The 24,231-nt window shown below is 36.0% G+C and overlaps 1 protein-coding gene across 5 annotated transcripts in view; it reads left to right on the top strand.

The window, feature by feature from the left end:
- FSTL5 (follistatin like 5) overlaps positions 1–24,231 on the top strand; it is a 937,973-nt gene that overhangs the window by 447,100 nt on the left and 466,642 nt on the right. The window contains exon 1 of one of the 5 annotated variants that reach the window (XM_086345935.1): positions 6,439–6,563. The exons of the other annotated variants lie outside the window; for them this stretch is intronic. Within the exon in view, the coding sequence (XP_086202061.1) occupies positions 6,545–6,563 (19 nt within the window). The 5' untranslated portion in view covers positions 6,439–6,544. Of the gene's footprint in view, positions 1–6,438; positions 6,564–24,231 lie in introns of those variants that run through there. 5 annotated transcript variants of the gene reach the window in all.

Below are 24,231 nucleotides of genomic sequence, written 5' to 3' on the forward strand. Positions count from 1 at the left end.
AGTAAAGTATTTTGAGTCAAACATCTCTTTGCTTTTACTATCAAAATAGTTTGGGAAAAAACTATTTTTTTCATGTATTTTACCTATGAAAACATCAGAACATTAGAAAATAATAACTTCAAACTGAGTTAATATCACTAATATCTAACCCCAAACATTTGTAAGTAGAATATTAATATATTTGGTTTCTCATGCCTCACTCATCACTATGCTGATGAATTCTGTTTACATTATAGGGGAATCCAGTGGAGGGTAAGTTTAGTTATGTAACATAAACTATGGTGAGCTCTTCACATATAACTTAATCTTTATAAAAACACACAGGTTAGGTTTTGATATCACTATATTAAATAGGACCACTAAGGCATAAAAAAATACACTGAGTCACTGACCCATTCACAACTGGTATATACTGAGGTTAGTTAAATGTGTACCTTGGCTTTTGTTAATTGAATGTATGGTCTCAATATCCAAGCTAATTTAGAGTTCATCCTTTGAACTTTCATTAGATTTTACCATAATGGTAGTGGGGCTGGTAAAGAATCAGCCTGTAAAGCAGAAGACCCGGCTTTGATTCCTGGGATGGGAAGATCCCTGGAGAAGGAATAGGCTAACCACTCTAATATTTTTGGGCTTCCCTCATGGCTCAGATGGTGAAGAATCAGCCTGCAATGTAGGAGACCTGGGTTCTATCCCTGGATTGGGAAGATCCCCTGGAGAAAGGAGTAGCAACACACTTCAGTATTCTTGCCTGGAGAACTCCACGGAGGGAAGAGCCTGGTGGGCTACAATCCATGAGTCCTGTTCAACAGAGTTGAATATGACTAAGTGATTTCACTTTCACTTTCATAATGCCTTCACAGCCAATCATCATTTCTCTTATATCTCTGGCCTATCGAACTCCCATCCCACTTTCCAATTCCACAATTTCCACTTTTATTTCCATTATACACAATTTAGAAGTTCAAATACTTTCAAGTTTTTTTTTTTTTTTTTTTTTTTTTCTTTCTTAGCTCAGATTGTTAAAACAAACACCTTTTTATTTGGTATGACAGGTCATGCTAAAAATTAGACTTGGTGCATCTCTAAACTTCTTAAATGTTGTGTTTTTTCTGTTTCCAATGGGCCCCATCACTGGATCATATTGTTGTGAATAAAATCCAATGTTTGTCAAAGCTGAGTGTTCATCTGAATGACCTGAAGATCTTGTTAAAATACAAATGATTGGGTCACACACCTAAAGTTTCTGATTCATTAAGTACTGATTGAGGTTGAGAATTTGCAGTTAGGCTGCAATGTGAGACCACTGGTGCAGAATAACATAGTACATTTATAAATGCTTTCAATTGCTACATTCTCATGAATGCTAAGGTACTTTTAAAAGTATCATGTTCATTTTTTTAATTGCATTTTTAACCCTTGACAAAATTCTAACCAGCAAAATATCCCCATTAGATTGAGGTTGATACAGTTTTTAAGAGTATTTTTTTTTGTTTTCCATTTTTAGATATGTTTCCATATTTCACAGATTAAAAAAAAATATTTTTGAAAAAGGAGACTATAATCAAGTTTGTTAGTTATAATTCCCAAGTTTGATCACTATCACTGGACAAATTGTAAAGTATCTTATACTCTTAGCCAAACTACATGAAATTCAAATTCCAGCTTTACCATTTCTTAAATGTTACTCTGATTAAATTATTTAACTTCCATGCGCCACAGTTTCCTGACCTAAAAGGGGAAAATAATAATGTCATCTATCCCACTATGTTCTCTAGAGGAGGGCACGGCAACCACTGTAGTATTCTTGCCTAGAGAATCCCATGGACAGAGCAGCCTGGCAGGCTATAGTCCATGGGGTTGCACAGAGTCGGACACAACTGAAGTGACTTAGCACGCATGCAACCCATTATGTAGTTTTATTATCATATCATTTAGAAATATACACAGTGAGGGATATATGAGTTTTAGCTTTTACTTTGATGATGACATTATGCTTTGCATAATGTAAAATATTTTGCTTAGAGGATTTATTAGATGAAAATACATATTATGCACAACCATTAAGGGTCAAAATGAAATTCAAATCTCAGCTTAACATGTTTTGTATGGATTTTATGTTTTTAATTCAACTATATTATTCCTGGAATCTTATAATTGAAATATTTACAATATAAATACCTTCAAAAACACCATATTAGTAAAGCAACAAATAGGCTTCGCTACTTATGAGAAAAGCAATTTCTTATTTTTGAGACTACTGTGTTCATTAAGTAAATATATTTGAAATTCTTTAATAAACATAGTACTTATGAAACAACACACAGAATCCACCTTTTGTTTTAGTCCAGTTTTTCTAATACTGTAACATGTACTTTATAATGGAAATATAATCATCTGGATCAGTTGTTTAGCTGAATATTTACTTCAATTCCTAATTTTGGAGAAGACTTGTCATTTTTCTGCTAGAATGCCTAATAGGGCCAGTGGTAAAAAAGTAGAATTTTACTTGATTAAAACAAAATTAATATAAGCAAACTGTTCTAGGAAAATTAAGTGCTATAATGAATATTATTAGGCAGTTCCCAGAATGTTATAGTGTTCAATTTGTAGTAATTTAATATGTGTATGGACATTTAAACAATTTGAGTGAACATAATGCTTACTGCACATCTTCAATATGCTTTTTGTACCATGACCCTGCTGAATAGACAGTATGGAATACTAAAAGAAAGAGAACAGCCAATGATTATTCAGCTCTCAGAAACTTCAAAGTTTCCAAAGTTAACTACACTGGAAATGAAGAGTTGGTGGCTTTACTGCAGGAAGTGCACCACATGTCTCTGCTTGGACTTCATATAGAAAGGAATGGTGGGTCATTTAAAGCTTTACAGCAGAAAGACATCTAAAAATATTAATTCAGGTAACTTTAACAGTAATGAGATTGAAGTTGGCAGGGTTGAATGCAAAGAGAATTAAAAGTTAGGCAGAGTTGGGAAACTATGCAAGAATGAGATGAATGATAAAGGAGCCCTGAGTTAATTTACCTACTATAGGAGGGTTAGAGAAATACAACAGACATTAAGGCAGGATGAATGAAAGCCAGCTGAGATTAAGCATTTATCTCATTACCTTTTAAAGACTTTGATAGAGTGGGAGTAAAATAATAATGCCGTAAAAGAGTTGGGTAATAATGAAAATAACTTTTTTTTTCTAATTTTATTTTATTTTTAAACTTTACATAATTGTATTAGTTTTGCCAAATATCAAAATGAATCCACCACAGGTATACATGTGTTCCCCATCCCGAACCCTCCTCCATCCTCCCATCCCATACCATCCCTCTGGGCCGTCCCAGTGCACCAGCCCCAAGCATCCAGCATCGTGCATCGAACCTGGACTGGCAACTCGTTTCCTACATGATATTTTACATGTTTCATTGCCATTCTCCCAAATCTTCCCACCCTCTTAAATAAATTTCTCAAAGACACACAAAAGGATAAAAAATATTTCTACAGTTTTAAAGATGCAAGATAAAATACCCAGAGCAAGCTCTGAAATAAGGGGGGAAAATCATGCTAATTCCAAGTCTGTAATAGGAAAAGGATGAAATGAAGACAAAACAAATGCAATGTGACCGAAAAGAAAACATACAAAGACAATAGTAAGCACAAGGAAAAGTTACAGAAGCATGCCCAGATATATAAATCATGCTAATTGTCTTAGTCCATTCAGGCTCTTAAAATATCACAGACTGAGTGACTTATAAATAACAATTTTTATTTCCTATAGTTTTAGAAACTAGGAAGCTCAATATCATGGCATCAGCAAATTCACATTTTGGTGAAGGCTTCCTGGTCATAAACGGCTGTGTTTTCACTAAGTCCTCACGTGGTAGAAAAGGTTAGAGATCTCTGTAGGTTCTCTTTTATAAGAGGACTAATATCATTTATGTGGGTTCCACTCTCATGGCCTAATTACCTCCCAAAGGCTCTACCTCCTAATTCAATCACATTGAGTATTAGAATTTCAACATGAGTTTTGAAGTGTCACATTCAGATCATAGCAATTGAGAATATAAATGGATTGATCCAATCAGTTAAAGTGAAGATCAGATTTTTTATATCATTTATATAAGATTAAGATAACTATTTTCATGATAGCAATACCTTTATCATGTTTTTTTACCCCCACACCACACCCCCCAAATTATACACATTTACATCTTATAAATGATATATACACATAATGGGACAATAAGAAAAGCTACAACATTTTTATATTGACATTTGATTTACTTTATGACAACTTACTGAAATTTTATTATGTGTAAAAGTCAGTTCAGGACTTCCCTGGTAGCTCAGTGGAAAAGAATCCACCCACCAATGCAAGAGACACAGGTTTGATCCCTGATGTGGGAAGATCCTACATGCCATAGAGCAACTAAGCCCATGAACCACAACTATTGAGCCTGTGCTCTAGAGCTCAGGAACTGCATCTACTGAGCCCTTGTACCACAAATATTGAAGCTCATGCACCCTAGGGCCTATGCTCAGTAAGAGAAGCCTGAGCACTACAGCTGGAGTAGCTCCTCCTGCTAACCACACCTAGAGAAAAGCCCAGGCTTCCCTGGTGGCTCAGATGGTAAAGAATCTGCCTGCAATGCAGGAGACCTGGGTTTGATCCCTGGGTTTGGAAGATCCCCTGGATAAGGGCGTGGCAACTTACTCCAGTATTCTTGCCTGGAGAATTCCATGGACAGAGGAGCCTGCCATGCTGCAGTCCATGGGGTTGCAGAGTTGGAAATGATTGAACGACTAAGCACAGCACAGCACAGAGAAAAGCCCAAACAGCAATGAAAACCCACTACAGCCAAAAAATAAAATAAAATAAAAATTTAAAAACTCAGTTCAAGAACCCATAGATGATAGAGAAATGAATCATAAGTGATCCTTAGCATTAACACATCATAGTCCAGAAGTAGAGGGAAGAGACATATTTAAAGAATAAAAGGTAAAATGAGAGAAAGAGAGAGAAAACAAATGTGGTTCAGATAAAACACTATAAAAGTTTAAAGGGAGAAACAAAAATAGGCCCTAGCTAAGGCTTCTATAATTTTGAGCTTGAAAAAATTGAGAACGCGGGCTAGATTGCCCCTAAATTGAGCGTTAGAAATGGATGAGACTTGGAACTCAATTTATTGATAAAAGTGTATTCTCCTTCAGCTCCACTAATTTAACTCAGATTTACAAGTACTGCAATACACACAAATCACACTGAGCCCTAAATGCTCAAGGAATTTTTCTGTTGCATAATCTAGTAGGCCCCTGTGCATTATGAAGCAACTGAGAGATTATGATCTAGATTGAGCACCCGAACTAATGTCAAAGTTTAGTTTTTCCCCTTGTAGGGACGTGATTTCAATTTATTTTATTTAAACTCTCACCACCTGGGTTACACACATGGATTACCTGATATATTTTAAAAAACACTGAAGCTCAGGTCCCATGACTGAAGAATTAAATCAGAACTTCTGTAAATGAGGCTCAGACAGCACTTGTTTTAATACTCCTGATTAGTGTAATGTGAAAAAAAGGTCAACAACTACTGCTTCTGAGATCCTATTTCCTCATTCAAAATAACTGAAAAGCCAAGTTTAAGCTGTGCCAACAACACTCTTTGGGGTGTAATTGCCTGTGTGTCTAGCTTTCCTGACTATCCTCACTAGATAAATCATAGGTCTATCTTATGTTCACCATTCAATACATGACTAAATTCGCCTTGATTGTATTTAACAAAATGACTTTACCTGAAACAGCTAAGAGGTTACTTCAATAGAAGTACAAGGTCTAGTCCACTCTTTTATGGCAAGAGAGAAAAATCAGTGACTTTCCTATGATGTGTGTGATAGAGAAGTTGTCCCTCCTTCTGACACTATCCCTTGAATTCACATAAAAGGTTAATTTATCACATCTTACTTGAAATGTTAGAAGATGTCTAAAATTCACACAACAAAAATTGCTACTTTTAAATACAGTAATATAGCTATATCCACAGTTTTTACTCTGAGTACAAAAGCTCTATACTTAAATCTATCTTATTTTTTTAATTAAAATGTAATTGACTTACAATCTTGTGTTAATTTCTGATTAACAGAAAAGTGATTCATATATATATATGATAGTGACAGTAAAAGTTGCTCAGTCGTGTCTAGCTCTTTGCAACCCCATGGACTATAGAGTCCATGGAATTCTCTAGGCCAGAATACTGGAGTGGGTAGCCTTTCCTTTCTCCAGGGGATCTTCCCAAGCCAGGGATCAAACCCATGTCTCTCGCATTGGAGGCAAATTCTTTATCAGCTGAGCCACAAGGGAAGCCCGTATGTGCTCATTCGCTTCAGTTGTGTTTGATTCTTTGCAACCCTATGGGCTATAGCCCTATAAGTGCCCCTGTCCATGGGGTTCTCCAGGCAAGAAATCAGAGCAGGTCACCATGCCCTCCTCCAGGGGATCTTCCCAACCCAGGGATCGAACTCTCATCTCTTATGTCTCCTGCATTGGCAGGTGAGTTCTTTACCACTAGTGCTGCCTGGGAAGCCTACACACACACACACACACACACATAATATATTTATTTTCATATATTTATTATATATATTATGTTTATGTTCTTTCCCAGTATGGTTTGTTACAAGATATTGAATATACCTTCCTGTACACTATAGTAGGACCTGGTTACTTGTCTATTTTATGTGTATTTGTTCATATCTGCCAATCCCCAAATCCTAATTTATCCCTTCCCAACCCGATTTCCCCTTTGGTAACCAAAAGTCTCTTCTCTATGTCTGTTCGTCTATTTCTGTTTTGTAAATAATTTTGCTTCTGTTATATTTTAGATTCTACATATAAGTGATATCATACATATATTTAAATCACAAAATCCTTAAAAGAAAACACAGGAATGATGTTAATGAGTTTTATATTGGTATCTATCTATACTATACCATTATTGTATAGGTCAGTGGCCCACAAAGTATGGCCCACAGACTACTCTTATAAATAAATTTTTATTGGAACAAAACCGCAGCTGTTCATTCACAAGTGCTTGTGTCTGCTTTTGGTATACAAATTGCCGTATAACATGGTAACAGAGATGGGATAGCCAGAAAGAGTAGCATAATTACTCTGTGGCCGTTTACAGAAAACGTTTGTCCAAACCTGCTAAAGATTGGCTTTTAATAATCTGTTGTAAAAATAACGTGTGATTACTAATTCTCTCCAATTGATCTTTGACAATTCCTTGCAATAAACAGAGGAAGAAGAAATTATTTGTGAAGTAAATCCATTCCTCAGTGTGATATAATCTCTCTCTTTTCCCTCCTCACATATTTTTTGTTTGTATGATTTTTTCTTCTATGTTTTCCAGTCTTCCTTGGTCTAGTTAAAAAGCCATACTTCCTGGAACTTTTAAATTGATTGTCACCTTTCCACAATCAACTGTCCAATTTTTCTTTGCTTTCCTAAGACCAAGTCTGGGAAAGATCATTTAAGGATGATCTGAAGGATAATTAACATAAAATAGAAATTCAGATTATGCCTTACATAACTTTCCACTTAGTTTCTCTCAACCTGGCAGAATTCCAAGATGGAACTGTACTAGAGACTTGGTCCTGACTCAAATATTGGGTACCAGCCCAAGTCCTGTCTGTTCCTTGGGGTGCCAAGGCTAGATAAGAGCAGGCATCAGAGTAGTGACTCCAGAAAGTTAGTATAAAGTGTATGCTATGAAGGAGGAAAATGCGAAATATGAAAAGAATCCATCCTTTAGTAGAGTTGCTATTGACTAAATAGTGATACCATTTTCTTTGAACTATATCTTTGGTTTTCCTACAATCAGATAGCTATTAATGGTAATTTTTTCATAGTACTTTTATCATTATTTTAAACATTATTGGCTGACATCTTTACATAAGATATGAAACACTATGATAAATTGATACAACTAATGGTGTAAAAATAGAGGTTTTTTTCATATAAAAGGTCCTTTTTAAAACTTATAATGAAATGTTTAGCTTATTCAAAGTAAAATAAAAAATTATGCCCAGCACAAAAGTATACAGGCAATGTTGCCATCAGCTGTTCATGACACAAAAGCAGTGGATCAAGGCAATGAGTGGGGCTGAAATCAAGCTTCCGCCTCACTTTTTAAGCCAGACACCCTTGGTGGGGTATCTTCACCAGTAAAACCTTTCTTCTTTCCATGATAGGTTGTATTCACCAGTGTTCTCCTCTTTCCACAAGGGCAATAGTTGCTTGCTAAGTTTTGTATCCAGAGTCATGTCCACTTAGGTGAGTGCCTTCTTAATTCACTAGAAGGAGAAGTAAAGTCTAAAGGACCCTGTTAGAAATGCACAACAATTTGAAAATTCTTTTGAATACAAAAAAATCTAAGTTGTGTGTCTTCAGAAAATAATAGATCTTTTTTTTTTTTTTTTTTTTTGTATTATTTCATTATACCTCAATAAAAAAAGTGTTGTTTTCTCCTTGGGCTTCCCCGATGGCCCAGTGGTAAAGAATCTGCCTGCCAAAGCAAGAGAAGCAGGTTTCATCCCTGGCTTATGAAAATCCCCTGTAGAATAAAATGACAACCCACTCCAATATTATTGCCTGGGAAATCCCATGGACAAAGGGCTACAGTCCATCGGGTCACAAAAGAGTCAGACATGACTCAGTAACTAAAACAATTTTCTCCTTGAAAGGATGTTTCAATGAATAAAAATAATAAAAGGACTATCTTTTTAAAGTAAACTTTAAAAAGAAATATAGGAGATTTGCTTTAGAAAGGTCAAGAGTTAATTCAGTTAATGAGTTCTATTTTTTTAAAGCTTATTTTGTGTAGTAACAGAATGGAAAAATTAAAATTGTGTTCTGTAAGTTTGTTATTTATAATACTTTCTTGTTATATTCTTTGTTTAAAATGTAGGAAGTATGTTTAAATCTGCTTATATGTACTCATTCATCTATCTTAAGTGATATTTCATCACATATATCTGAAACAATTAAAGAACTTTGAGTTTGTATTAGGCCATCTTGTCTTCTAAGAAAAAAGAATTGGCTATCTAGACTGTTAAAGGGTTTTTTTCTTGTTAAATCATTTATTTATATTTATTATTTGACTTTTCTGGGTTTTAGTTGTGGCATGCGGGATCTTTGATCTTCACTTTGACGTTTAAGATCTTTTTGTTGCAGCATGTGGGATCTAGTTCCCTCACCAAGGATCAAACTTGGGCCCTCTGCATTGGAAATGTGGAGTCATAGCCACTGGACCATCAGAGAAGTCCCAAGAATAATTTTTCAGAGCAAAATAAGGACTTTCTTGAAAATATAAATTTAATAGGTGTTAAATATTTAATTAGTTCATTGTTTACATGGGGACTAGGCAGATTTATAATCAGCTCAAAGTTAAAGAGCCATATATTTATAAGGGCTAAACAACTGTGTAAATGAACTTACAAATAGACATTAACCTGGCCTTTTCCACATAAAGTTAGTCACTAAGTCGTGTCTGACTCTGTGAGCCCATGCCAGGCTCTTGTCTGCGAGGCTCCTCTATCCATGGAGTTCTCTAGGTAAGAATACTGGAGTGGGTAGCCATTCCCTTCTCCAGGGGATCTTCCAGATCCAGGAATTGAACCTGAGTCTCTTCCATCGCAGGCAGATTCTTTACCGTCTGAGCCACCAGGGAAGTCCCTTTTAGGGGGGGATAGAAATCAACTGATCTCTTCCAGTCAGAATTAGTTTGCAAGTTCATAGAGAAGAATTATTTTCCATTGGTATCAGTTGTCTGCAACTTATAAAGTACTAAAATACTTCAAAGGCAATGAAAGGCTAAAGTAAAATAATCCAGAAAGCCATTTATAAATTATGAGTATCTTTCCATTGGAAACACCTAATAATGCCTTTGTTTATTCCAAACTTATTTACCAAACTATAGTAGAATTCAGTATGTGGCCTAAATAACATTCAAATTGCAGAAAGTGAAAACCTTTAGACACAAATTATATAAGCTTGAATAAATATACATCTTTAAAAAATTATATAAGCTACTCTAATTTTTTAATTATAGAGCCAAGAAGAAATAACTTTAATTGAAGAAAATATTATCTCATTAAAACCATTTTATATTTTGCATTAGTATACACAGGAACATATATAAATATAGGCATATGAACATAATCTTCAAAGAGAGAATGTTTTTATGTCCACTGCTCATATCAAGTAGTTTAACCAAGATATTAAATTAGCATGAACTTTAGAGTGTATATAAAGGCAATATCTTGATTTTTTTTTCTTTCTCCAGAAACTAGAAAACTGGACATTATCTTAAAATGTTTATTAAGTAATTTAACAACTCACTGGTAAAAATGAATGACTTTAAAATGAGAAGAATTGCAATTCATTTTCAACTGAAAGAATGCACGGAAATGAGAAATACTTAAGTCATTCTTTTCTGCTATTTATTCATAAGGTGAAAATTAGGAGTTTTATATCTTTCTATTGATTTTAAAAATCACATACATTTCGATTAATGATTTTTAGGTAAACATATTAAAGGTCCATGCTTTTAGATTGTAGCAAAATCAGCTTAATAAAGTCAGTTTGATGAAGAAAGAACATTTCCTTCTGTAATATTATCTTGAAATTTTATGCGCTGTGCTGTGCTTGCTTAATTGTGTCCAACTCTTTGAAACCTCATGGACCGTAGCCCTCTGTCCCTGGGATTCTCCAGACAAGAATACTGGAGATTCTTTTCCATCTGAGTCAATTGGAAAGCCCAGAAATACTGGAGTGCGCAGCCTATCCCTCCTCCAGGGGATCCTCCAAACCCAGGAGTCAAACTGGGATCTCCTGAATTGCAGGCAGATTATCAGCTGAGCTAAAGCCAAATGAAAGAAATATATCTCTACACACACTGTTCTTATTCATATTAATATATTCACAGACTTTGCTTTATTTATACACATTTACATACACAACCATGCATATGGTTTCATCCCTGGTTTGGGCAGATCCTCTGGAGAAGGGAATGGCTATCCACTTTAGTATTCTTGCCTGATAAATTCCATGGACAGAGGAGCGTGGCATGCTACAGTCCATGGGGTTGCAACAAGTCAGACACTACTGTGCGACTAGTACTTTACTTCATGCATATGGTAAAAATCAAGATGTCAGCTGGATTTCATAGAAAATTTTGCATTTCAGAGAAAGGCAACATCCTCATCTTCATATTCTTTCAATTAATTTGCAGCACTTATGAAATGTAGCAGGACCCTGTGGTCCTTGCCCCTCCTGTCTTCAGCCTGCCTTTTGCCTGTAGTAAAACTTTAGCCAAAGAATAAGTTTAATCAGAAAAGTGAGAAAATATAGAACAAAAGAAAAACAGGCAAACAGGACAAATAATAATAGCTGAGCCATTAAATTAAGTCAAAAACCTTTAGTTCCCCATTGGGGGCTATAGATAATATTCTGAACCATAGCTTTTGAGATGTTTTGTAGATACTAAAACTCCTATCAGATGGAAGAATTTAAATACATGCTTATCAGACTATAGCCACCACATAAGCCACAATTCTGAAATTGAGACTTGAAGAAATGGAAACAAATCAACCATGGAACTAAAGACTTGCTGTACTTAAAACAGATTATTTTAAGTACTTACTGTGCTTAAAGTTCTGAAAGAGATGGGAATACCAGACCACCTGACCTGCCTCTTGAGAAATTTGTATGCAGGTCGGGAAGCAACAGTTAGAACTGGACATGGAACAACAGACTGGTTCCAAATAGGAAAAGGAATACGTCAAGACTGTATATTGTCACCCTGCTTATTTAACTTCTATGCAGAGTATATCGTGAGAAATGCTGGGCTGGAGGAAGCACAAGCTGGAATCAAGATTGCCGGGAGAAATATCAATAACCTCAGATATGCAGATGACACCACCCTTATGGCAGAAAGTGAAGAGGAACTAAAAAGCCTCTTGATGAAGGTGAAAGAAGAGAGTGAAAAAGTTGGCTTAAAACTCAACTTTCAGAAAATGAAGATCATGGCATCTGGTCCCATCACTTCATGGGAGTGGAAACAGTGTCAGACTTTATTTTGGGGTTTTGCGGTGATTATCCAAAATCACTGCAGATGGTAACTGCAGCCATAAAATTAAAAGACTCTTACTCCTGGGAAGAAAAGTTATGACCAACCTAGATAGCATATTGAAAAGCAGAGACATTACTTTGCCAACAAAGGTTCGTCTAGTCAAGGCTATGGTTTTTCCGGTGGTCGTGTATGGATGTGAGAGTTGGACTGTGAAGAAAGCTGAGTGCTGAAGAATTGATGCTTTTGAACTGTGGTGTTGGAGAAGACTCTTGAGAGTCCCTTTGATTCAAGGAGATCCAACCAGTCCATTCTGAAGGAGATCAGCCCTGGGTGTACTTTGGAAACAATGATGCTAAAGCTGAAACTCCAGTACTTTGGCCACCTCATGTGAAGAGTTGACTCATTGGAAAAGACTCTGATGCTGGGAGGGATTGGGGGCAGGAGGAGAAGGGGATGACAGAGGATGAGATGGCTGGATGGCATCAGTGACTCGATGGACATGAGTCTAGGTGAACTCCGGGAGTTTGTGATGGACAGGGAGGACTGGCGTGCTGCGATTCATGGGGTCGCAAAGAGTCAGACAGGACTGAAGGACTGAACTGACTGAACTGAACTGTACTTAAAACATTCAAGATAACAATATGATTCTGATCAGATCACCACATGACCAATTTCAAGATGACTATCAGAACTGACTACTATTTCTGCATGTAGCTCCCTCTTTCCATCTACAAAAGTGCTTGCCCACTGATTGCCAGTGTTTGGAGAGTCAGCCTTTGGACAAGAGACCAGCAACACCTCACCCTGCCCCAGTTGATGGCCTCAAAGCAAATTTCCCTTTCCATCAACTTTGCCTCTTTATTGCTTTTGAGCAGTAAGCAGCTGGGCCCCTACCTTCAGTTATAATTAGTCAATATATTTCCCTCTTTAAGAAATTGATTTAGCACATAAAGATGTGTGATAAAAATATCATCATCTCTTCTTCCACCAATGTCAATGCTTTCAGTCTCTTTTTAACTTGTCTGTGTCTTACTATTCCTAAAAAAATGCCCACAGTTATGTTTTGACCACAATCATCTTTACTTTACCCTTTACAAATGCTCTCCTTTATCATTCAGACTTTAGCTTCCATGCATTTGCCAATGACACAAATGCAATTCATCAAATTGTTCCTTTTTTATGAACAACAAAGCTTTTGAAGTATAACTATTTTTTTTTTACTCTCATTGCAGCTTCTACCAGGATATTCCACAATTTTCTCAAACTCATCTCATTTGAACATTAATTCCCCCAACCCTTGAAGTCATAGTTGCTTCCTCCAATTCTTCTGAGTTACAAGTTCTTTTCTTTTGCCTTACCAGTTTTAACAACAGTGAAACTAATTGCCTATATTAAATTTTCTTTTTCAAATATCTATTTTGATTTTTTTTGACTAGACTCTTACCAAATAGGTCAATCAATTCTTTGAACCCCTTTTAGGTTATGTGCTAAAAATTATACAGTGATCCACTGCTGTGAATTATTTTTAAATTGGTGATTTACTGACAATTTCATTAGATTCTGCCTCATGTCTGTTTTTTTTTTTTTCTTTTTAAAAGGCAATTCTTTATGGAGTGATGGGAAAAAACTCATCTTACAAAAGTATTTTTATTCATTCACTAGGATTATTCATTTTCTCAATTTCTGGGAGGTTTTCAAAATATACTTTATCAAGACTGCTAAATGGCTATTAATTATAGCTATAACATAATATAAATATAAATTTTACCTTGTGAAGAAGTGAAGAGAAGTCGCTCAGTCGTGTCCGACTCTTTGCAACCCCATGGACTGTAGCCCACCAGGCTCCTCGGTCCATGGGATTTTCCAGGCATGAATATTGGAGTGGGGTGCCATTTCCTTCTCTAGGGGATCTTCCCAACCCAGGGATCAAACCCGGGTCTCCCACATTGTAGGCAGACACTTTACCATCCAAGCTACCAGGGAAGCCCATGAACAAAATTAGATGATGAATTTATGGAAAACGTTTGCCATTAACCTAATTAGGAAGTCATCGTGTGTTTGTGAATCAGATCTGACCTATTTTTGTGTCAAATGCATGAATATTTTTCATTTTTGTTGGTGAAAAACTTGCTTCTAAATTTTTTATAATAATAATAACATCAGGAAATTCTTGTTTTTTCTAATATTCACAGTGGCTTGTTAAAAGTCTCCAAGGAATTATAATGAAGAAACATTTTTTCTATTTTTTAAAATGATTAATTTATTATTTCCTCTAATTTATTTGCCCATGATTTCATAAGCCCAATTTCTACTGATGACACATACAGTCTATACTTCAAGTAGAAATTTTCCAGTATTAATTATTCCATGTCCTCCTATTCACATTCTTTATATCATTTGTCCTCTGCCTTTTCTATTTCTTATAAATCTTTGGTCAAGATATTGATGAGCTATCACTAAAGCATGATGAATACCACAAGAAAGTGAATGACTTATTGTGTGTGACTAAATATGTGTAAATGAAAATAAAATGTCAAATCACATCATATTTTTATGATATGTATAATATTGAGGAATTGAACAGTTAACATTTATAATCTTCCAGAGAACAAAACAATGAACATTGCATGTAGGCAATATATGACCAAATGTTCTCAACCTACAGCATTTTTAAGTTGATGAAATTACAGACAAAAATAGGAGTCCATTTTGAAAATATTCTGAAGAATACTTATATAGTAGAAAATGGCAGATACATGTCTAGTTAAAGAAGTCTTATGTTGGTGATTGAACTATTTAAGCACTGAGTTATCCTTTTCTAGAGAGACACAAATTGGTAGAATCATTTGTATTTATGTGATGACTTGGGGGTCAGTGAGTGAGAAGGCAATTAATGCTGGCATCCATGACATGAACAATCAAAATGTGTAATAGCAAAGGATTCTCATTGGACAATGTCTCCTGAAGCTCACCAGTGCTTAGAAAAAGTAATTACAACACATACTGACCACCCCAGGGACATGGTTTTTCATATGTTATGTTTAGTCAAATAAGTTATTGTACTGAGATAGAAAAATCCAGTAAAGTGATGTTGCTCTACCTACATAAAGTACAGACAAGAGATCTTCTCCCAAATCCAAGCTATATATATATATATATATATATATATATATATATATATATATATATTTTAACTTTTTATTTTATATCGGTGGATAGTTGGTTGATTAACAGTATTATAATAGTTTCAGGTGTTCAGCAAAGTGATTCAGTTATACATCCATCTATTTTTCAAATTCTTTTCCCACTTATATTGTTACAAAAATTTGAGTAGAGTTCCCAGTGCTATATAGTAAGTCCTTGATGGTTACCCATTTTAAATACAGTGGTGTGTACATGTCCATCCCAAACCCCCTAACTATTCCTTCCCCACTGGTAACTGTAACTTCACCCTAAGTCTGTGGATCTCCTTCTGTTTCATAAGTTCATTTGTATCATTTCTGTTTAGATTCTGCTTGTAAGCAATATCATACAATATTTGTTTTTCTCTGTCTGACTTACATCACCCAAGTGTGATGATTTCTATACTGTCCATGCTGCTACAAATGGCACCATTTCTTTCTTTTCAGTGACTAAGTGATATTCCATTGTATACATGTATTACATTTTTTTATCCATTCCTCTGTCAGTGGACACTTAAGTAGTTTCCAGGTCTTGGCTGTTGTAAACAGTGCTGCAATGAACATCCGGGTGCATGTATCCTTTCAGACCATGATTTTTATGTCTATGTTCATCAGTGATGTTGGTCTGTAATTTTCTTTTTGGTGATATCTTTGTTGAGTTTTGGTATCAAGGTGATGGTGGTCTCACAGAATGAACTTGTTTCAAAAGGACAGATGTTAGCTCTTCCCTAAATATATAATAGAATTTGCCTGTGAAATCATCAGTTACTGGACTTTTGTTTGTTGAGATTTTTTAATCACAGTTTCAATTTCAAAGCTAGTGATTATTATGTTCATATTTTCTATTTCTTCCAGGTTGTCCATTTTATTAGCGTACAGTTGCTTGTACTAGTCCCTTATGATTCTTTGTATTTCTGTAGTGTCAGTTGTATTTCTGTAGTGTCATTGCCTTCGGAGAAGACAATGGCACCCCACTCCAGTACTCTTGCCTGGCAAATCCCATGGACAGAGGAGCCTGGTAGGCTGCAGTCCATGGGGTCGCAAAGAGTCAGACACTACTGAGCGACTTCCTTTTCACTTTTCACTTTTATGCATTGGAGAAGGAAATGGCAACCCACTCCAGTATTCTTGCCTGGAGAATCCCAGGGACGGGGAGCCTGGTGAGCTGCCGTCTATGGGATCGCACAGAGTCGGACACGACAAGCGACTTAGCAGCAGCAACAGCAGCAGCAGCAGCAGTGTCTGTTGTAACTTATTTTTCATTTCTAATTTTATTGATTTGAGTCATCTCCTTTATTTTATTAATGAGTCTGGCTAAAAATGTATCAATTTTGTTCATCATTTCAAAGAAACAGCTTTTGGTTTCATTAACCTTTGCTATTATTTTCTTTGTCTCTTTCATTTATTTCTGCTCTTTTGATTGATATCCTTTTACTAACTTTTGCTTTTGTTTTTTCCTCTTTCTCTAGTTTCTTAAGTTGTAAGTTTGGGTTGTTTATTTGCAATTTCTTCTGGTTTCCTGAAGAAAGATTGTATTGCTATAAACTTCCCTCTTAGAACTGCTTGCAATGGCACCCCACTCCAGTACTCTTGCCTGGAGCATCCCAGGGATGGAGGAACCTGGTAGGCTGCAGTCCATGGGGTCGCTAGGAGTCAGACATGACTGAGCGTCTTCACTTTCTCTCTTCACTTTCATGCATTGGAGAAGGAAACGGCAACCCACTCCAGTGTTCTTGCCTGGAGAATCCCAGGCATGGGGGAGCCTGGTGGCTGCCATCTCTGGGGTCACACAGAGTCGGACACGACTGAAGTGACTTAGTAGCAGCAGCAGCATAGTTTTTTGATCATTATGCTTTCATTTCCCTTTTGTCTCTAGGCATTTTTTCATTTCCTCTTTGATTTTTTCAGTGATCTGTTGGTTGATTAGCAGAGTATTATTTAGCCTTCATGTATTTTTTGCAGTTATTTTTTCTTATAGTTGATTTCTCATTTCATAGTGTTGTGGTCAGAAAAAGATGCTTTACATGATTTTGATTCCCTTAAATTTACCAACCCTCACTTTGTGGCCCAGCATGTAGTCAATCCTAGAGAATCTTAATGTACCATGTGTACTCGAGATGAATGTGTATTCTGATAGTTTTGGATGCAATGCTCTTTTAAATATCAATTAAGTCCATCTTCTTTGATGTATCATTTAAGACCTGTGTTTCCTTATTGATTTTCTGTCTGGATGATCTGTCCATTGATGCAAGTGGAATGTTAAAGTCTCCCACTAATATTATGTTACTGTCAATTTCTCCCATTGTGGCTATTAGTATTTGCCTTATATACTGAAGTGCTTCAATGTCAGATGCATATATATTTACAACTGTTATATCTTTATCTTGGGTTGATCTTGTGCTATGATTTTGATTTTCATAAATTTATCAAGGCTCACTTTGTGAAATGTCCTTCTTTGTCTCTTATGACAGTCTTTAAGTTAAAGTCTATTTTGTCTGATGTTAGTGTTGTTACTCCATCTGTCTTCTAATTCCATCTCCTCACTTTCAGTCTCTATGTGTTCCTAGGTCTGAAGTGAGTCTCTTATAGACAACATATATTTGGGTCTTATTTTTGTATCCATTCAGCCAGTCTATGTCTGTTGATTGGAGGGTTTAATTCATTTACATTTAAGGTAACTATTGATATATATGTTTCTATTGACTCTTACTTGTTTGGGGTTTATTTTTCTTCCTTTTTTGTTCTCTTCTCTTATGGCTTGATAACCATCTGTAGTGTTGTGTTTGGGTTGCTTTGTGTGTGTGTGGTGTGTGTTATAGTGACACTCCCTTCTGGCCTGCAGAGTTTCTGTTGAGTAATCAGCTGATAACCTTATAAGAGTTCCCTTGTATGCTGTTTGTTATTTTTGCCCTGTTACTTTTAACATTTGTTCTTTCTCTTTAATTTTTGTCAGTTTGATTACTCTGAGTTGTGATGTGTTCCTTCTTGGGTTTATCCTGCCAGGAGCTCTCTGCACTTCCTGAACTTGGTTGACTTTTTCCTTTCCCAGGTTAGGGGAGTTTTTAGCTATTATGTCTTCAAATATTTTCTCAGGTTCTTTTTCTCTCTTTTATCCTTTTGGCACCCCTGTAATGTAAAAGCTGGTGCAATTAATATTTTCCTAGAAGTCTCTAAGGTAGTCTTCATTTCTTTTTATTCTTTTTTTTTTTCTTTATTTGGTTCTAAGACAGTGATTTCCACCATTCTGTCTACCAGGTCACTTATCCATGCTATCTCAGTTATTCCATTATTGATCACTTCTAATGTATTTTTTCTTTTCAGTTATTGTATTGCTCATCTCTGTTTGCTTGTTCTTTAGTTCTTCTAGGTCTTTGTTGAACATTTCTTGCATCTTCCTGATACTTGCCTCCATTCTTTTTCTGAAATCCTGCGTCATCTTCATTGTCATTATTCTGTTTCCTTATTCTAGAAGGTTGCCTATATCTACCTCCCTTAGCTGTTTTCCTGGGTTTTTATCTTGTTCCCTCATCTAGGACATAATCCTTTGCCATTTAATTTTGTCTAATTTTCTGTGATTGTGGTTTTCTTTCCACAAGCTTCAGGATTATAGCTCTTCTTGCTTCTGCTATCTACCCTCTGGTTGGTGAGGCTATCTAAGTGACTTGGGCAAGATTCCTGATGAAAGTGATTGATGATGGGGTGGGGGTAGGGGGTGGGGAGTAGATTTGGGTCTTATCTCCCTGATAGGAATGGCCATACTAAGTAAAACTTTAATCCACTTGCCTGCTGATGATTAGAACTGTGTTCCTTCCCTGTTGGTTGTTTGGACTGAGGCAACCCAGTACTGAAGGGTATAGGTTGTATAACGCAGCTAATGGCAGCCTTTGGAAGGGCTCACACCAATGAGTACTTCTCAGAATTGCTGCTGCCAGAGTCTTTGCCTCACAGTGAGCCCCAGGCATACCCTCTCCTCTGCAGGATACCCTCATACACCTGAAGATAGGGCTGACCCAGTTACTTTTGGGATCATTGCTCTTTTCCCCTGGGTCTTGGTATACACAAGACTTGGAGCTTTCAACCTTCACTGCAGTGGGACAACTTCTGTGGTATAACTGCTTTCCAGGTCATGGGTTGCCCATCCAGCAGGAATGGAATTTGATACTATCATGTTTGTGCTCTTCCTACCATCTTATGACCTCTACTTTCTGGGAAGTGTAGGGTATCCTTTTTGGTAGGTTCCAGCATTTATCCATCAATGGTTATTCAACAGTTAGTTTTAATTCTTGTGCTCTCACAAGAAACGGTGAGCACGTGTCCTTCTACTCTGTCATCTTGAGCTAATCTTGGGTATAAAGTGTTACATACAGTAACTCACTTCAATATTAAGCTTGCATGAAAATATCTATCATAACACCAAATAGCAACATCGATACTATAAATGTTACTGTTGTAATGTTTAGTATATAGTGGCATTTGAATATTTACCATTCATTAGTATTAGATGTATTTTGTAAATATTATTTCTTTATGTTAAATTTAATAGGAAAAGATAGCTAGGGATTGATGCCCAGTCATGACTATTATCTTTTCTTTCTTTGATGGAAAAGAATGAATAGGCTATATAGAAAATATATAAACTAGAAACTACAGAAGAAATTCTATTTTTAATATCACTTTTGAATTTTTCTGTGATCAATGAGACAAAGGGTAACACATTTTAGGAGACAAGACGTATGAACTCTTGATTAAATAAGATATTCAGTGACCACTATGAAGTTATTTTATTAGGTGCTTATAAAAATCATAATGTTTAGACAGGCTTGGGGAGTCATTTCTGTCATTGTTATGTAACACCCCTAAAGATTGTTGGGGAAAGTAAAAATCTTACCAACCAAGACCTCTCTGTCTCAATATAGAAGAGAGAAAACACATGATTTATTATTGAAATGCATGACAGATTATATGTATGCAGGCAGTCATCAGAAAATTGTAAATTCTTGACAGAATTTCACATGAATTTGTAGAATAACATAAACATAATAATAATTAAAACCACTATCTTCTTAAGACACAAATAGATGTATCTTGTGCATCCTCTATACCTCATGAGATATGTCTGCGTTAATTTCCAAATGATGGGCTTACAATTCTAGGGTCAGAAGTTTCTACATCTTTCATGTAAAGTCAAATGTCAAGCCTGTCATTGGGCTTATTATAAATATGTTTCAAGGAGATGGTATAGTCTTTGTACTTACTTCACATGATCATTTTAAAGATTAAATGAATTATCTGTAAAGTACTTTTACAGTGGCAGCACATGATAATTCCTGTGTAAATACTGGATTAAAATCATTATATCCTTGTGGCTTCACAGATATGAATAGTTTATCTTCTGTAAGATCAATATGAACAACAAAATTTTCATTGAAAACCACGTATTTGAGTGCTATGATTATTTAGTGTTCAGAAGTACTAGCAGTCCTACTCTTAGTGGAGTTATATGAGTCTTAGTTTTGAGTCTGACCCAGTGATAGGTTTTTTGTAATGGTTAAATTTTTAAATAATTTTTATCAAATTCTTTAAAAGTTAAAGAATATGTTATATATATATTTGCTCCTAGAAGTAGTATAAATCTGTGTAATATAAATCAAAATTAAAAACCTCTAGAAAATACAGCATACAACAAGAACTGTAGGAAAATGTGGTGTAATATTTAAGGCAATATACACTACAATTTCAACAGAAATTAGTAAAATGTAAAAAAAATGAAAGGTCTTATTACATAGTGTGTACAAAATATTTTTCCAGAGGTTTCCAGAAAACATAGTTAATTGGGAAATAATTTCACAAACTATTTGACAGCATTACCTATCATACATACTATAAGAAATATGCTTTTTCATATGAAGCAAATTATATTTTCTTGGTTTTGACTATACAGTTAATGGCTTAAAAGACTTTTCATTAAATATTAAAATCATATATTTGAACAATTATTATTAATATTATAATTACTTCAGCTAAGATAAATTTACATGTATCACTTAAGTTCCCAAACATCCTAGATAACCATCACCACTGTGTTACACTCTGTATTATTTTGCTGTATTTTCTGTCAGCATTCTCTGCATTTTTACTTTATGTGATTGTGTTTGTGAGGGTGATGAGAGAAAGTGGGGATAGTAACAGCTAAATTGCCTACTTGCTCCGAAGTGTGTCACATTTAATGAATATAATTGAAAACAGAGTCTAGGATACCTAATCTCACCCCTCAAAGTCATTTTAATTAATGTTCTTTTAGTGTAAAGAGACCAAAGTGACTTGGTTACTAGAGCACCGTTACTGAAATTCTAATATATGTTAACTTTTGCCAAGCTAGAAAGTCAAACCCCATTTTAATACTGCTGTATTAAATATATTAGATGTAGGTAGTTGACAATGACAACGTGGCATATAACTGACAAAAGGTACATTATAAAGAATGATGTGATTGGAGAATGAATATTTAACTCATGATGTTTTCCTTTTATTTCTAATAATATTAATTCCCAAATTAATCAGTAAAAATATCAATCAATGAATTATGTTTCTAATCATTTTTATTTAATGAATCAATGGTGTTTAAGGAGATATAAAATTAAGTCAAATCACATTGTGTCTGTGTAGAGAGCAGGGGAAAGGCAATGGGACTAATGTCTCTTATAAAATATAGTCTCTCATTAACTTGAGATTCCCTGTGAAACAATGAGATGCCACTACACTCCTATCAGAATGAAGTCCAAAACACAGATAGCACCAACTGCTGGTGGAGGTGTGAAGCAAAAGGAGCTCTCATGCATTGCTGATGAGAATGCAAAATGGTATAAGCTACTCTGGAAAAAAAAATGTGGCAATTTTCTTTTCTTTCTTTTTTCTTTTTTTTTTTTTTCTTTAAAAACAAACTAATCAAAATCTTACATTCAGTTTGGTAATCATGCTCCCTAGGATCTAACTTAAGGATCTGAAAACTTAACTCTACCCAGATACCTAGACAGGGATGTTTCAGTTCAGTTCAGTTACTCAGTTCTGTCCAACTCTTTGTGACCCCATGAATCGCAGCACGCCAGGCCTCCCTGTCCATCACCAACTCCCGGAGTTCACTCAAACTCATGTCCATCGAGTCAGTGATGCCATCCAGCCATCTCATCCTCTGTCATCCCCTTCTCCTCCTGCTCCCAATCCCTCCCAGCATCAGAGTCTTTTCGAATGACTCAATTCTTCGCGTGAGGTGGCCAAAGTACTGGAGTTTCAGCTTTAGCATCAGTCCTTCCAAAGAAATCCCAGGGCTGATCTCCTTCAGAATGGACTGGTTGGATCTCCTTGCCGTCCAAGGGACTCTCAAGAGTCTTCTCCAACACCACGGTTCAAAAGCATCAATTCTTTGGCGCTCAGCTTTCTTCACAGTCTGACTCTCACATCCATACATGACCACTGGAAAAACCATAGTCTTGACTAGACGGACTTTTGTTGGCAAAGTAATATCTCTGCTTTTGAATATGCTATCTAGGTTGGTCATAACTTTCCTTCCAAGGAGTAAGCGTCTTTTAATTTCATGGCTGCAATCACCATCTGCAGTGATTTTGGAGCCCAGAAAAATAAAGTCTGACACTGTTTCCACTGTTACCCATCTATTTGCCATGAAGTGATAGGACCAGATGCCATGATCTTCGTTTTCTGAATGTTGAGCTTTAAGCCAACTTTTGCACTCTCCACTTTCACTTTCATCAAGAGGCTTTTGAGTTCCTCTTTACTTTCTGCCATAAGAGTGGTGTCATCTGCATATCTGAAGTTATTGATATTTCTCCCAGAAATCTTGATTCCAGCTTGTGCTTCTTCCAGCCCAGCGTTTCTCATGAAGTACTCTGCATAAAAGTTAAATAATCAGGGTGACAATATACAACCTTGACATACTCTTTTTCTTATTTGGAACCAGTCTGTTGTTCCATGTCCAGTTCTAACTGTTGCTTCCTGACCTGCATATAGGTTTCTCAAGAGGCAGGTCAGGTGGTCTGGTATTCCCATCTCTTTCAGAATTTTCCACAGTTTATTGTGATCCACACAGTCAAAGGCTTTGGCATACTCAATAAAGCAGAAATAGATGTTTTACTGGAACTCTCTCGCTTTTTCCATGATCCAGCGGATGTTGGCAATTTGATCTCTGGTTCCTCTGCCTTTTCTAAAACCAGCTTGAACATCTGGAAGTTCACAGTTCACATATTGCTGAAGCCTGGCTCGGAGAATTTTGGCATTACTTTACTAGCATGTGAGATGAGTGCAATTGTGCGGTAGTTTGAGCATTCTTTGGCATTGCCTTTCTTTGGGATTGGAATGAAAACTGACCTATTCCAGTCCTGTGGCCACTGCTGAGTTTTCCAAGTTTGCTGGCATATTGAGTGTAGCACTTTCACAGCATCATCTTCCAGGATTTGAAATATGGAGAAGCTCTATACAGTCAGCAAAAACAAGACCAGGAGCAGACTGTGATTCAGACCATGAACTCCTTATTGCAAAATTCAGACTTAAATTGAAGAAAGTAGGGAAAACCATTAGACCATTCAGGTATGACCTAAATCAAATTCCTTATGATTATACAATGGAAGTGAGAAATAGATTTAAGGGACTAGATCTGATAGATAGAGTGCCTGATGAACTATGAATGGAGGTTCATGACACTGTACAGGAGACAGGTATCAAGATCATCCCCGTAGAAAAGAAATGCAAAAAAGCAAAATGGCTGTCTGGGGAGGGCTTACAAATAGCTGTGAAAAGAAGAGAAGCGAAATGCAAAGGAGAAAAGGAAAGATATAAGCATCTTAATTCAGAGTTCCAAAGAATAGCAAGAAGAGATAAGAAAGCCTTCCTC

This window comes from Bos grunniens, chromosome 17 (genome assembly GCF_055505025.1).
Source record: "Bos grunniens cultivar Pamir isolate PY7600 chromosome 17, Bosgru_T2T1.0, whole genome shotgun sequence".
Lineage (NCBI taxonomy): Eukaryota > Metazoa > Chordata > Mammalia > Artiodactyla > Bovidae > Bos > Bos grunniens.